A 13,057-nucleotide genomic window follows, 5' to 3' on the forward strand; every position below is an offset into this window, starting at 1 on the left:
TGCAGGAGGTGCCTGCGGACTCCAGGGCTTCGGACAGGCCCTTCAGGAGCGACTGGAGCCCAGGCACCTTTGACTCTCCAATCCTTTCCTGGCTATCCTGGACAGAGGCATGCCCCAGGCCTGCCAGGCGGGATGTGATCCGTCGTTCATTCTGTCAGCTTTGGCGTGCGGCCCCCCTGTTGCGTCCGCACCTGCCCTTCCTGGGCCCTACAGGGGTCCCAGCTGAGGGTTCCCACCGGCCTCTCGCTCTTTCGGATCAATCTCCCGAGTCTCTGACTCCTTTTCACCTCATTACTTCCTCCCCTTGCCCCCGCATCCGGGAGGGGTCTCTAGCAGAGCGATGACCACGCCATGCACCCTCCGTGCTGTGCGCGGGCCTCCCCATTCCCGGGTCACTCCTGGCTTCCCCGCCGCGTCCGTGATGCCTTGGGCACAGGACTCCCCCGCGCGTGCCTCTTCCCACCCAGCGCTTCCCGGGCGCTCTTCGGCAATCGCAGAGAAAGCGAGGCCACTGTCCTTCGCAGTCTGAGCACCTTCTGCCCTCCAGCGGACACCGGCGCAGCCCGCCGACGCGCTCAATGACTTTGGTGGGCATCAGAAGCCCGCTTGGGGCCTGACTGAGCCCCAGCAGCCGCTGCCCGCCTGACCAAGCTGCTACTGCCATTTTACTGAGGGAAACGGGGATCCAGCGAGAAAAGGACTTAACCAAGGCTACACAGAGGGTCGTTCATTCATTCGGCAGACCTCCAGCCAACAAGCACTGAGCACCAGTTCTGTGCTGAGCCCTGCTTTGGGTGCTGGAGGTACAAGGATGCAGACACAGCCACCTCTATCATTTTGCTCTTTTCTCCCTTCTCCTCCTCTGCCTGCTTGTCTTCTCATTCTGCAGCTTTCTTTGGGGGATTCTTAACCCTGCTTGAGTTTTAACCACAGCCTGCCCCTTAGTAATTACCATCCTCTGTCTTCAACCCACCTATGTGCAGGAGTCCCAGATCTCCAAATTTCCGACCTTTTCCAGCCTGGCTGTGCCTCAGGCCCCAAAACTCAACACATCCGAAATCAAGTTCATGACTCTTCCTGTGACCTCCACCTAAGGACACATATTCCCCCAGGTCCTTCCTGCATCTGCCTGCCTTGTGCCCTCACCCTCTGTAATTCTCATTCGTCTAACCCTGGGTTCCCTTCCCCCATCCCAGGGCACTCAGCACTATTTGTACCTACCTATTTTTGGTGTAATTGTTATTTAATGTCCTTTATTCAACACATGTTCAACCAGCACCTTTTACAGTGCCTGGTCCAGTGTGTGCACGCAAAATTTTTTCTCTGGCATATATGAATGAATGCATGGACACCATTTCAGTACAATAATACAACTACTTGAAAGGGAGTATGACATAGAGCCAGACTGCTTGACCCTATCTCACCCTGTCTGTGTGCCTTAGATAAATTGCCCTCTCTGAGCTTATTTTTTTCATAAATGGAGATAACACCAAATATGATTTCAAAAAGTTGCTTTGAAGATTATGTAAGTTAACATTCAGAGAGTGCTTAAGACAATGACCCGGCATATAGTAAGCAATCAGTAAATACTTGCTTTTTCAATTATATGCAAAACACTGTGAGTCACAAGAGCAAATGGGGAAGGAAGGCTTCATGGGGGCGGTGGCATTTGAACTGCGACTTCAAGGCTAAGTAAAACTTTGCCAGGCCGCACTGGCAGCTAGTCAAAATCACCAATGAACTTGTGATTCTGGTCTTCATTAGTTAGGTTGTTTTTTTCTTCTGCTGAAAGAAGCCCTTTTAACATTTCCTGCAATGCTGGCTTGGTGGTAATGAATTCCTTTAGCTTATTCTTTTCTGGGAAGCTCTTTATCTCTCCAATTTTAAATGATAGCCTTGCTGGGTAAAGCAATGTAGGTTGTAGGCCTTTGATTGTCATCGCTTTGGAAACCTCCTGCCACTCCCTTCTGGCCTGCAGAGTTTCTGTAGAAAAGCCAGCTGCTGTTCTTATGGGGGTGCCCTTGTAAGTAACTTGCTGCCAGTCCCTTGCTGCTTCTAGGATTCTGTCTTTGTCTTTAACCCTTGCCATTTTCACTATAATGTGTCTTGGTGTGGGCCTGTTTGGGATCATCTTGGTTGGAACTCTCTGCACTTACTGTGCTTGTATGTCACTTTCCTTTGCCAGGTTTGGGAAGTTTTCAGATATTACTTCAAATATGTTCTCGATCCCTTGCTCCCTCTCTTCTCCTTCTGGTATTCCTAAGATGCGCATGTTGTTGCGCTTTATGTTGTGGCCCAGCTCTCTTAAACTATTTTCAATGTTTCTTATTCTTTTTTCTTTTTGTTGTTCTGCTTGGGTGTTCTCTGCTGTCTTGTCTTCTAAGTCACTGATTTGATCCTCTGCTTCATCTAATCTGCTGGTAATTCCATCAAGTTTGTTATTTATTTTAGTAATTGTATTTTTTAGTTCTAGCTGGTTGTTTTTCATGATTTCTCTATCCCTCTTTATATTCTCATTAATTTCCTTGAAAATTCTAACAATCAGTGTTCTGAACTCTGTCTCCAATAGGTTGGTTACCTCTATTTCCTCTAGTTCCACTGATTCAGGAGGTTTCTTCTGTTCTTTTATTTGGGATGTGTTTCTTTGTTTCCCCATTCTGGCTTNCAGTACATGGTTTGCAACCCTTCTGTTAGCACAGCTGTTTCTGGGGTCTGGGAAAGTTCTGAGGACCCCAGGGGGAATACACACTAGGGTAGGTCCATTGAGTGGGCAGAGTAGGGAGGGGTATGTAAGCAGCCTCCACATCCTGTTCCCACATCCCCAGAGCACCCCATCCAGCAGACCACCACCCCTTCTCTAACTGTGTGCTACCCTGGGCTGGCCCACATGAAGAGCTTGCCTGAACCTTGGCTTGGGTGGGCTTTCTTTCGAGCTCACCCATAGCGGGACCTGAAAACTGGGTTCTCACCGAATCCTAGACCCTGCCAGCCTTACTCCTGGGGCCGGATCCCCTCCATCCCTGACCTGTTCATCCAGGGACACGGTAGTGACCAGGAGGAAGCTCAGGGTTTCCTGGCACTTCCACCCACTGACCCCAGCTCTCCCCTCTGCCGCAACCCAGCCCTAAATGTCTTTCTTCCATGAACACCAAGCGTCTTTCCCCACACTGCACATCTCCACTTCCAGAATCTTCAATGAAGCTCATCTATCTCCATCCTCTTATTCTTCAGATGGGAAAGCCAAGAGCCAAGGCTGGAGTTACAGTGCTGGCCTTGGAACTCAGAGCCAGCCTTTCCTCCTACACCAGTGGCTCCCAACTTCCCTGCACATTAGAATCACCTAGGACCTTTCAAAAACCCCAAAGTCCCAGGCACACGCCAGGCCAGTGAACTCACACTCTCTGGGGTTGGGCAGGCATCAGTGGTTTTCTGGAAGTTCCCCCCAGCAAGTCCAATGTGTAAACGAGTTTGGAAGCTACTGTCCTCCCACCCCAGCACCAAAAGCCCCAATAAACTGCCAGGCCCCATGCTAAACGCTTTAAGTATTACCGATCCTTGCCTCAGTGATCCCTTTTCGATTTCTGACATTCTGAACATTAGCAGGAACTTCTTCATTTATTAGTGAAAAGCTGTTATGTATTTACCAGCTATTATAAAGTTCTGTATACCGTGTGCTCACTAAAGTTGAAATAAATCAAAATGCTCAGACAAATGTGCAAAACCACAATCAACATTCTCTATTTACACACTAATATCTTAATTATGTTTATAAACAATAAAGGTGAATGTTGTAGCTAATTAAAGATAGGCTTGATTTTTTTTTAATGAACAAAATTCCAGGAAATAAAAACACACATGAAATCCGCTTACAATTTTTCAATATAAAGTATATAATATCCAAATGTTTCTAATGGAGTTGACTGAACAATTAGGTACGCTGTTTTACCATTTTTATTTATCTAACTAGTTGTGCCCTGCCTGCTTCTCCCTGTGAAAAGAACCCAAGCAGTCAAACAAATGTTCTAAATTCACTTGAGTCAATGATGCATATATAATTTTGGACATGTGTTGCTTTTCACAGAACTTGATTTCTTTGCCTCTCAGATCTTCAAGTCAATGAGTCCCGTCATTTATAACTGTCTGGGTCGTGGACTTCTTTTGAACGTTTGCTAAAAACATCGGCTCTTCCTCAGGAACAGGCACTGACCCACATGAAAGCAATTTTGCACACAATTTCCTGGAGCACCTGGTCTCCTAAAGTACCCCCTGGACTCCTAGAGTCCAAAACACTGAGGGGGAAAAAAAGCCCAAAAGGCTAAGGTGACTCAGCTGTCAGTTAATTACACTCTTGAACTCCAATCTCCCAACCCTGTGGCCATTCCAGGAGAGACAAACGGAGGGCTGCTTTGCCTGGTGCAAAGCCTAATTCTGCTGCCTACTGGCTGTGCAGTGTGCAAGTTACATCATGCCTCAGTGACTTGGCTTCTTTATCTGAAGACGGGATGACGAAAATGAAAATAGAAACTCCCTCACTTGCCTATCACCTCGTTAGTGTGACAGTCGTGTTTGCTCTAATTATTTACAACAAAGAGACACTCAGGGAGACAGGAAGCTCTCGTCAGTCACAGAGCTGCCAAGTGATGTGGCCCAAAGCCTGCAGTCTCAGGACACTTCCTCCAGGACCCTGTTTTCAAAGTCATCACCAACTACAATTAGAGTAAGGCGCAGGAAGTCCAGGAGCTGCTCTCAGGGAGCAGCATTCCAGTTTAACACTGCAAGCCATCTCTTTGCTGCAGAGGCAAGACCAGCGACAAGAGCAGGAGAGAGGGGGAGGTCAGTGTGTCGTGGAAGGGCATGGAGAGACCCAGGTACCGTGAAGCCAGCCTGGGAGAGGGGCGGGGCCGCTGCCCAGGGGAGGCCTGGCCTCTGGCGCCCACCCTTGGGTCATAGAAACAGCTGGTGACAGCCACAGGGGTAACAGCACAGGCCGAGGGAGGGAGCAGGGGTAGGCTGGGCTAGCCACATTACAGAGGGGCTTCCTGGGCCTGTTCAGCCACAGGAACCTTTGAGCCTCCCTCGGCTGAGAATTCTGACACCCCCCTCCCTCCCTGGAGCTGTGGGCTGGGCCACTGAAACACTTTCAGTTTTGTTTCTGCAAGAACTGAAACTCAACAAGAGGACTCCGGAGACCAGAACATGGAGGGAGCCTCCCAAGTGTGCAAGAACTGGTAAGGGATTGCTTTTCTAGCAGCTACCTGAGGCTGCCTAGTGAGAGGGACAGACAGGAGATGGCTGTTTCTGAAATGAGGAGAAAGGGTCCAGGCATAAAATGCTCGGGAGAGACAGTGTGAGTACTGTGGCCCCNAAATTTAATTTAAAAAAAATTTTAAAGACTCACTTTGCCAATTAGGCTATATAGAGCAGCGGTTCTCAACCTGTGGGTCACGACCCCTTTGGGGGTCGAACGACCCTTGCACAGGGGTCGCCGGGTACTCGTATGTGGGCGTATCTGCATGTGGGCCTGGAGACGGATAGAGGAGCGGTGTCTTGGTTCCTAAGACCATCGAAAATATGTTTTCCGATGGTCTTAGGCAACCCCTGTGAAAGGTTGAGAACTGCTGATATAGAGGATGCTTCCCATAAACCAAATGAGCTAAATTTGCAGCTCAAACATTTTGACACAAGTTTAGTTTAAAGAATATGATTAACAGAAAATAATTTTCTATTCTATCAGATGAATTGAAATTGTAAGATGTATTGAAATTAATAATATTTTCATTTTCCCAAATCTTTTTGATTATATTGGGTCTTTAACAATGTCTCTACATGAAAGATATATTTAATTATCATTTGAAAATCCTAATAGACTGTTTGGTGTGCTTCTTGAAAGTTGAACCAAAAAAGAACCCTAAAAGTCTCAGCAACAATTGTTTTTCCAAATTAGGTGATTTCCAATTCTTTGATGTCAACAAAATTGAGTGAGAACCCCATCAAGCTGTCAACTGATACAGCATCAAACACAATTTTCTATGATAAATCATTACATGATTTTCGGTGAATTTGGTGTAACTTGGGAAAAGTTTGTAGATTTAAGAAACTCTGACCTTTAAAATTTTTCTACTTCTATCTGTTCATTCATATGAACAAAGTTGCTCAGAGCTCACATCTGTAACAGAAAATAAGAATAGAATCGATGTTGAATCCTGCTTTAACCAGGCATATAAATAACATTCATCCTTGGCTAGTTGAAATAAAAAATCCCATCAAGTTATTGTGTTGCGTTTCCAATCAAATTTTACTTTTTATGTATTATAATTATCAAAATCTATGTTACGTTTATGTTGCTTTGGTCAAATGTATACTAATAATCGTCATAATCAAAACAGAAGATAACTTTAACTTTAGAGTCTGTTATAAAAAAACTTTAAAACATGAGTATTTCAATTTATACACGGATTTTTATTGCAGAGAAATATTATTGGAAGAGCAATAGAAGACTTCAATAAAAAACATGTTAAGAGAGATTTTATGAGCTAATGGAATAGAAATATAAGATATATGGGGACAATAAGTACGTAAAATTTTGGTCTGTTAAGGAAGAGTTTATTTGAGTATTTTTTTAAGTATCAAGTATCATGATACATTGGATGCATCTTAAAACATGAAGTAATAGTTTTATTTTTAAATGATATTTATAATAATCAGACATGACATTCTTTGCAACTATTAATTTGAACCATATGAAATTATTACTATTGAACCATTTTCAACCTACAAATAAGGCTTTCATATGGTTAAAATAATAATTAAATTTACGATAAAAAATTTTAGATGCCAACTTAAAAATGTGGAAAGAGATACCTGATTTTTCCAAAATTATCTTAGGGAGCATATGAGCCAAGAAGTTCAAAGACCACTGCCCCCCCCCAAAAAAATCTTCTTTTGCATGTATGTACAAGGAGACATATAAAAAGAAAGTTATGGTAATAGTGTTTACAAGAGCAAAAAATTGGAAACATCCAATAATGGGAGTATGAATAAATGAATTGGGGTATTTTCATGCCAAATTTTTATACAAATGAAAGTATTAATAGTAAAAGTGTCAAGAATATCAATATAAGTAAACACCAAATTTAGTCTAGTTTTAACCTGGTGGGGGGGGGATCTGCAATTAGAGAGAGAGCTTCACCTGTATCTCAAATGTTTTATTATTTTAGCTGGGTATGGATACAGAAATGGTTATCATATTATGGTAAAAACATGGTATATTTTATGGGGGAGTGGAGTAGTTAAAGATTGAGAGAAAGCAGCACAGGGATGGAAACGCTGTGCTGTGTGTTTTTAAGTTAGGCAAGTACAAGTATCTTTCGATCACTTTGTATATAAATGATGTCTGAATTACAATGTGAGCTTTGATCCCTTTTCCAAATTGATGCTAGGTCCAAAGTTTTGTGTCATGAAATAGTAATAATGGCCTTGACTAGCTGCAAACCTGAAACCGATTCCTCTGGGCTGAGTGAGGATTCAAATTTTCCCCTTTGCTCTAATTACAACCAACAGCTGGAAAGTGATGGGTAAATCTCAGAAAAGAATCAGTGCCATAGAGAGGGAGCCTTCAATTCTGCATATAAACTCTTCCCAAATCCCTGGACAATCCCTGAATTGCACATACAGGAGGCAGATTTAAACAACCTACGTAGCTATAGATAAAAATCCAAACTGAGTCTGTATTTGCATCCAATAAGTTAAATGGGACCCATTCTAAAATAAACAAACAAACAAAAACAAAAACAAATCAATAGAGCCCAACTCTAAGATGACTGTATGTTGTAATTAGTAGAAAAAAAATTTTTTTTTAAGATTTTTATTGGGGAATTGGGGGGATGGGAACAGTGCTGGGGAATTGGGAGAAGGGGAACAGACAAGTTGCTGTCATATGTGGGATCCGAACCGGGGCCCTCTGGCATCCCAAGCCAGTTCTTAACCATCACGCCACTTGGCCGGCCCAGTAGAAAAAAATTTTAAAGGTTATTATAATTATGCTTGATGACATAAAAAAATGTTTGTCATGAATAAACAGATAGGCAATCTCAGCAGATAAATAAAAACTATAAAAATAAATCAAGTAGAAATTCTAAAATTGAAAAATACAATATCTGAAATTAAATATTAACAGCACATAGATGACAAAGAGTCAGTGAACTCGAACCTAGATCAATAGAAATTATCCAATCTGAAGAACACAGAAAAAGATGAAAAAAGGAGAACAGAACCTCAGGGATTTGTAGGGAAATATCAATGTCTAATATACATTTAATCAGGGCTGTAGAAAAAGAGAGAAATAATGGGGCAAAAAAATAGTTGCAAAAAATGACTGAAATTTCCCCAAATCTGGCAAAAGTCATAAATTTAAAAATACAGAAAGCTCAGCAAACCCCAAGCAGAATAAATATGAAGAAAATTATACCTAGGTAAATCATTATCCAATTGCTAAAAATCAAAGAGAAAGAGAAAATCTTGACAGCAACCCAAGAAAAATGACAGATTACACACAGGGGATTCTCAATTCAAACGACCAGGGACTTACCAGGTACTATGGAAGGCAGGCAACATTTTCAGTGTTCTGAAAGAAAAAAAAAAAATCTGTCAACCCAGAATTCTATATGCAATGAAAAGAGTCTTCAAGAATTGAGACAAAGTAAAGGCACTATTAGATCAAAGAAAACTAAAAGAATTAATTGCCAGAAGACCTATGTTACAAAATATATTAAGTGCTTTGGATTGAAGAGAAATAATAGCAGGTGGAAACTTGGATCTTCAATTAAAAACTGGACACTGAGGCTCAGGTACACTTTCTGGTTGGCGATCATACGTCTGTGTGCTGAGAGGTGGCACTTCCATAAGGACATGGAAGCTTCACATTTGGGAGCCTGACAGACCTTAACCTGTGGATCTACATTTGGCTGAGCCTGGTTTGTATCCTTTATGATAAACTATAATGATAAGTGTAGCACTTTTCCCGAGTTTTGTGAGTTATACCAGTGAATTATTGTACCTGAAGGGGTTGTGGAAACCCCCAAATGTGTGGCCAGCTTATCAGAAGTGAGCATAACCCGAGGACCCCCAAGCTTGTGGCTGGTGTTTTTAGAGGGTAGTGGGAACCCCAGAATTTGTAGCCAGTTAGAAGTGTGGGTGGTTTAGGAATCCCTAAACCTGCAGCTGGTGACTGAAGTGAGGTCAGTCTTGTGGGGGACTGTGCCTTTATCATGTGAAATTTGATCTAACTCCGGTAGTTAGTGTCAGAATGTATATGGATACATGATTTCTTTAGAATTCATATGGCTATTTAAAGCAAAATTTGCAACATTGTCAGGTGATGCTATGGATAGCAACTAAGGTGACCATACCATGATNTTAATGATGTTGACCATCTTTTCATATGTCTATTGGTCATCTGCATGTCTTCTTTGGTAAAATGTCTATTCGGATCCTCTGCTCATTTTTTAATTGGATATTTTCTTGTCATGATTGTGTTGTATGAGTTCTTTATATGTTTTGGATATTAACCCTTTATCAGATATATGATTTTCAAATATCTCCTCCCATTCAGTAGATTGCCTTTTCACTTGCTGATGGGTTTCTTTTGCGGTGCAGAAGCTTTTTTGAGGTAGTCCGATTTATTTTTGCTTTTGTTGCCCTTGCCTTTGGAAACAGGTCCAAAAAATGATTGCTAAGATCAATGTCAAGGAGCTTACCACCTATGTTTTCTTCTAGTTTTATGGGTTCTGGTTACATTCAAGCCTTTAATCCATTTTGAGTTAAGTTTTGTGTATGGCATAAGATAGTGGTCCCGTTTCATTCTTTTGCATGTGACTGTCTAGTTTTCCCAACACCATTTATTGAAGAAACTGCCCTTTCCTTATTGTGTATTCTTTCCTCTTTTGTTGTATATTAATTGACCATACATATATGGGTTTATTTCTGGGCTCTCTGTTCTGTTCCATCGATCTATGTGTCTGTTTTTATACCAATATCATACTGCTTTGATTACTATAGCTTTGTAATATGTTTCAAGTCAGGAAATGTGATGCCTCCATCTTTGTTCTCCTTTCTCAAGATTACTTACACCAATTAATCTCTATGAGAATACTAGTAAGTTAAATAAGCTTAACATTTTCATGTGATCATCAAAGTCAACTTTGGAAAACTCATATAAAATAGTGCAAAGACTAAGAAATCATAGATTATGCTTAAAAATATTAATAGCTCTTATACCGTTGATGCTAACTAGATGCTGAATGTCAAGTTCACTTCTTCAATTAAATTTATTTCCTAGTAGATACCACTGGACATCATAGAGGGAATGAAGTGGGGAAGATATTGTTCAGCAAAATTTGTCATAAATTGCAGTATATATGCATATGCACACCTACTAGAATGGCTAAAATAAAAAATATTGACCAAGCACTGATGAGGCTGTGTAGCAGCTAGATAGATCTCTTATACATTGGTGATGGGACTAGAAAATAGTACAGACACTCTGAAAAACAGTTTGACAGTTTCTTGTAAAGTTAAACATACATTTTCCATACAGCCCATCATCATACTCCTGGGTATTTATCCTAGAGAAATGAAAACATATTCACACAAAAACCTGTATGTGAATGTTCATGGCAATTTGATTATAACAGCCCCAAGCTAGAAACAATCCACATGTCCTTCAACACGTGAGTAGATAAACAGACTATATAGTCCATCCATAGAGAATACTACTCAGCAATAAAAAAGAACATACTTGGATGGATCCCAAAGGCATTATACTGAGTGAAAAAAGCCAATCTGAAAAGGTTACATATGGTATTATTCTATTTACATAACATTTTGCAAGTGAAACAATTAGAAGGAGGCAGAAGAGACCAGTGATTGCCAAGGATTAGGGTTGGGGGAGAATGTGACTATAAAAAAGTGAACATTTTTATATCATAATTGTGGTGATGGAGACACTAATCTACACATGTGATAACATTCCATAGAATTACACACAGAGAGACACACATACACACACACATGTGCATGTAAAAATCATTAAATCCAAATAAAGCCTGTAGTTGAGTTGGTAGTATTGTACCAATGTCAATTTCCAGTTTTTAATAATGCTCTACAGTTATGTGGAATGTTGTATTGGGACAATCTGGAGAATTGGTATATAGGAGCTCTCTGTACAATTTTTACAACTCCTTACGATGCTCTAATTACAAATGATTTTTAAATTGTAGTAAATAAAAAATATACTTTATACTGATAAATCCAGCCCCTGCCAGTTCATATATTATGGCTGATGTAGCAAAAAAAAGTGGTATTATTGCTGAGTTTGTGATATGAATAAGGCATGCTTAGGAATGCAACTGATGAATAAATTTCTTCGACTTTGGGTACTTTTGAATCTTTTTGTTTGTATTTGGGCAGGGTACTAAGTGTTTCTATGGATAGGTCTGCTCTAATGATTGGTCACAGGACTGGCGTCATTTGTTTCCACACTTTAATTTGGGAACAGTTTTATTTGTAAACAAGGCTGGGTTACTAAACAAGTCAGGGCCTGATTTGCTCAGAGTATTGGATGTTGCCATTCAAAGAGAGCACTGGTCAGCTTTCACTAGGTTAGACTTGCAACAACAAATATTTACTCCCAGCTGCAAGTCAGCTGGGTGTCTGTGGTTTTGCAACTCTGCTCCTGGCTGTGGGTAGACTGGGCAGCTCCAGACTCTTCCCATTCTGGACTGTGGTTCTGCTTCACATGCTCTCTCATTCTGAGACCCAGACTGAGGAAGCAGACATCTTCAGGACATGCTGTTCTCCTGCTGGAGGGCAGGAACAAGAGGGCTGGTGAACCTTACAGCACCTCTAAAGCTTCTGGTAAGGTACAGCATACCATATGTACAATGCTTATCTTCTACTAGCCAAAACAAGTCCCATGACCAAGTGCAAAGTCCATGGGGTGAGGAAATGTACCCTATGGGGAAGGGCTGTAAAGGTGGGGAGGGAATTAATAATTGTGTGCAAATAATATGACCTACCACACGATAAATAAATATTATTAAGCCCAAGGCAATACACTTACATCTTTTAAAGTGATGTTGTGGAAACGGTATCAAATTATGTAAGTTACATGAGTTTGGGTACTTGAATTACATGAATTCAGAAGTAAGATGATTATTACCGGGATGCAAATTAACATAGCTATTCAAATTGGAAAATCGAAATCAGACTTCTTTTGACAGAAAGTAAGTCTGGTTTGGATGGTTAATTTAACATTGTTAATTGAGCAAAAATAATCTTTTAGATAGTTCATCAGAAAGGGTGTTTATTCGGGGAAAGAAAACAAAACCACCACAGCAGTATGGGAACACAAACCTTCCAGAAGGCTGTCCATGTGCAAAAAAGAGCTATCTCTCAAGATGGCTCCCTTATATACATCTGCCACAGGAAGTTAGAACCATAAAGTTTAATAGGAAGTCGGGACTAGAGAGTAACAGGAAGCCCAGCTCCAGCCATAGACCTCCCAACTTCCTGGTCAATTTTTTTTAAAGTGCCAGTTCGCTTTTATCAACATTAAAAACTGACTTTGCTTGTTTGTTTGTTTATTTGTTGCTTTTTGTTTTATACCCCATATATGAGTGAAATCATATGGTTCTTGTCCTTTTCCATCTGACTTATTTAACTTAGTATGGTACTCTCAAGATCCATCCAGGTTGTCACAAATGGCAATATTTTTTATGGCTGAGTGGTATTCCACTATATATATATATATATATATATATATATATATATATATATATATATGATGTTCTTTATCCTATCATCCTTCAAGGACTGTTTGTTTCCAGGTCTTGGCTATTGTGAATAATGCTGCAATGAACATAGAGGTATATATACCAATGTTACCCCCAAAAAATTTAATTTAAAAAAAATTTTAAAGACTCACTTTGCCAATTAGGCTATATAGAGCAGCGGTTCTCAACCTGTGGGTCACGACCCCTTTGGGGGTCGAACGACCCTT

General features: G+C 40.9%; 1 protein-coding gene and 1 long non-coding RNA gene across 4 annotated transcripts in view; one reads left to right on the forward strand and one right to left on the reverse strand.

The window, feature by feature from the left end:
* Positions 1-3,965: 3,965 nt before the first annotated feature.
* Positions 3,966-13,057, forward strand: part of XAF1 (XIAP associated factor 1) — a 32,381-nt gene continuing 23,289 nt past the window's right edge. The window contains exons 1-2 of one of the 3 annotated variants that reach the window (XM_019659883.1): positions 3,966-4,868; positions 5,145-5,228. In XM_019659883.1, coding sequence (XP_019515428.1) covers positions 4,855-4,868; positions 5,145-5,228 — 98 coding nt within the window. In that variant the 5' untranslated portion in view covers positions 3,966-4,854. The remainder of the gene's footprint in view (positions 4,869-5,144; positions 5,229-13,057) is intronic. The other 2 variants (XM_019659882.1, XM_019659885.1) reach the window with 2 other exon arrangements.
* Positions 11,539-12,620, reverse strand: LOC109391914 (uncharacterized). The gene is made up of 2 exons (XR_002125952.1): positions 12,412-12,620; positions 11,539-11,858 (listed from the first exon to the last, which is right to left on the reverse strand). It is a non-coding gene; the product is annotated as an uncharacterized LOC109391914 (long non-coding RNA).

This window comes from Hipposideros armiger, unplaced genomic scaffold, assembly GCF_001890085.2.
Source record: "Hipposideros armiger isolate ML-2016 unplaced genomic scaffold, ASM189008v1 scaffold_304, whole genome shotgun sequence".
Taxonomy (NCBI): domain Eukaryota; kingdom Metazoa; phylum Chordata; class Mammalia; order Chiroptera; family Hipposideridae; genus Hipposideros; species Hipposideros armiger.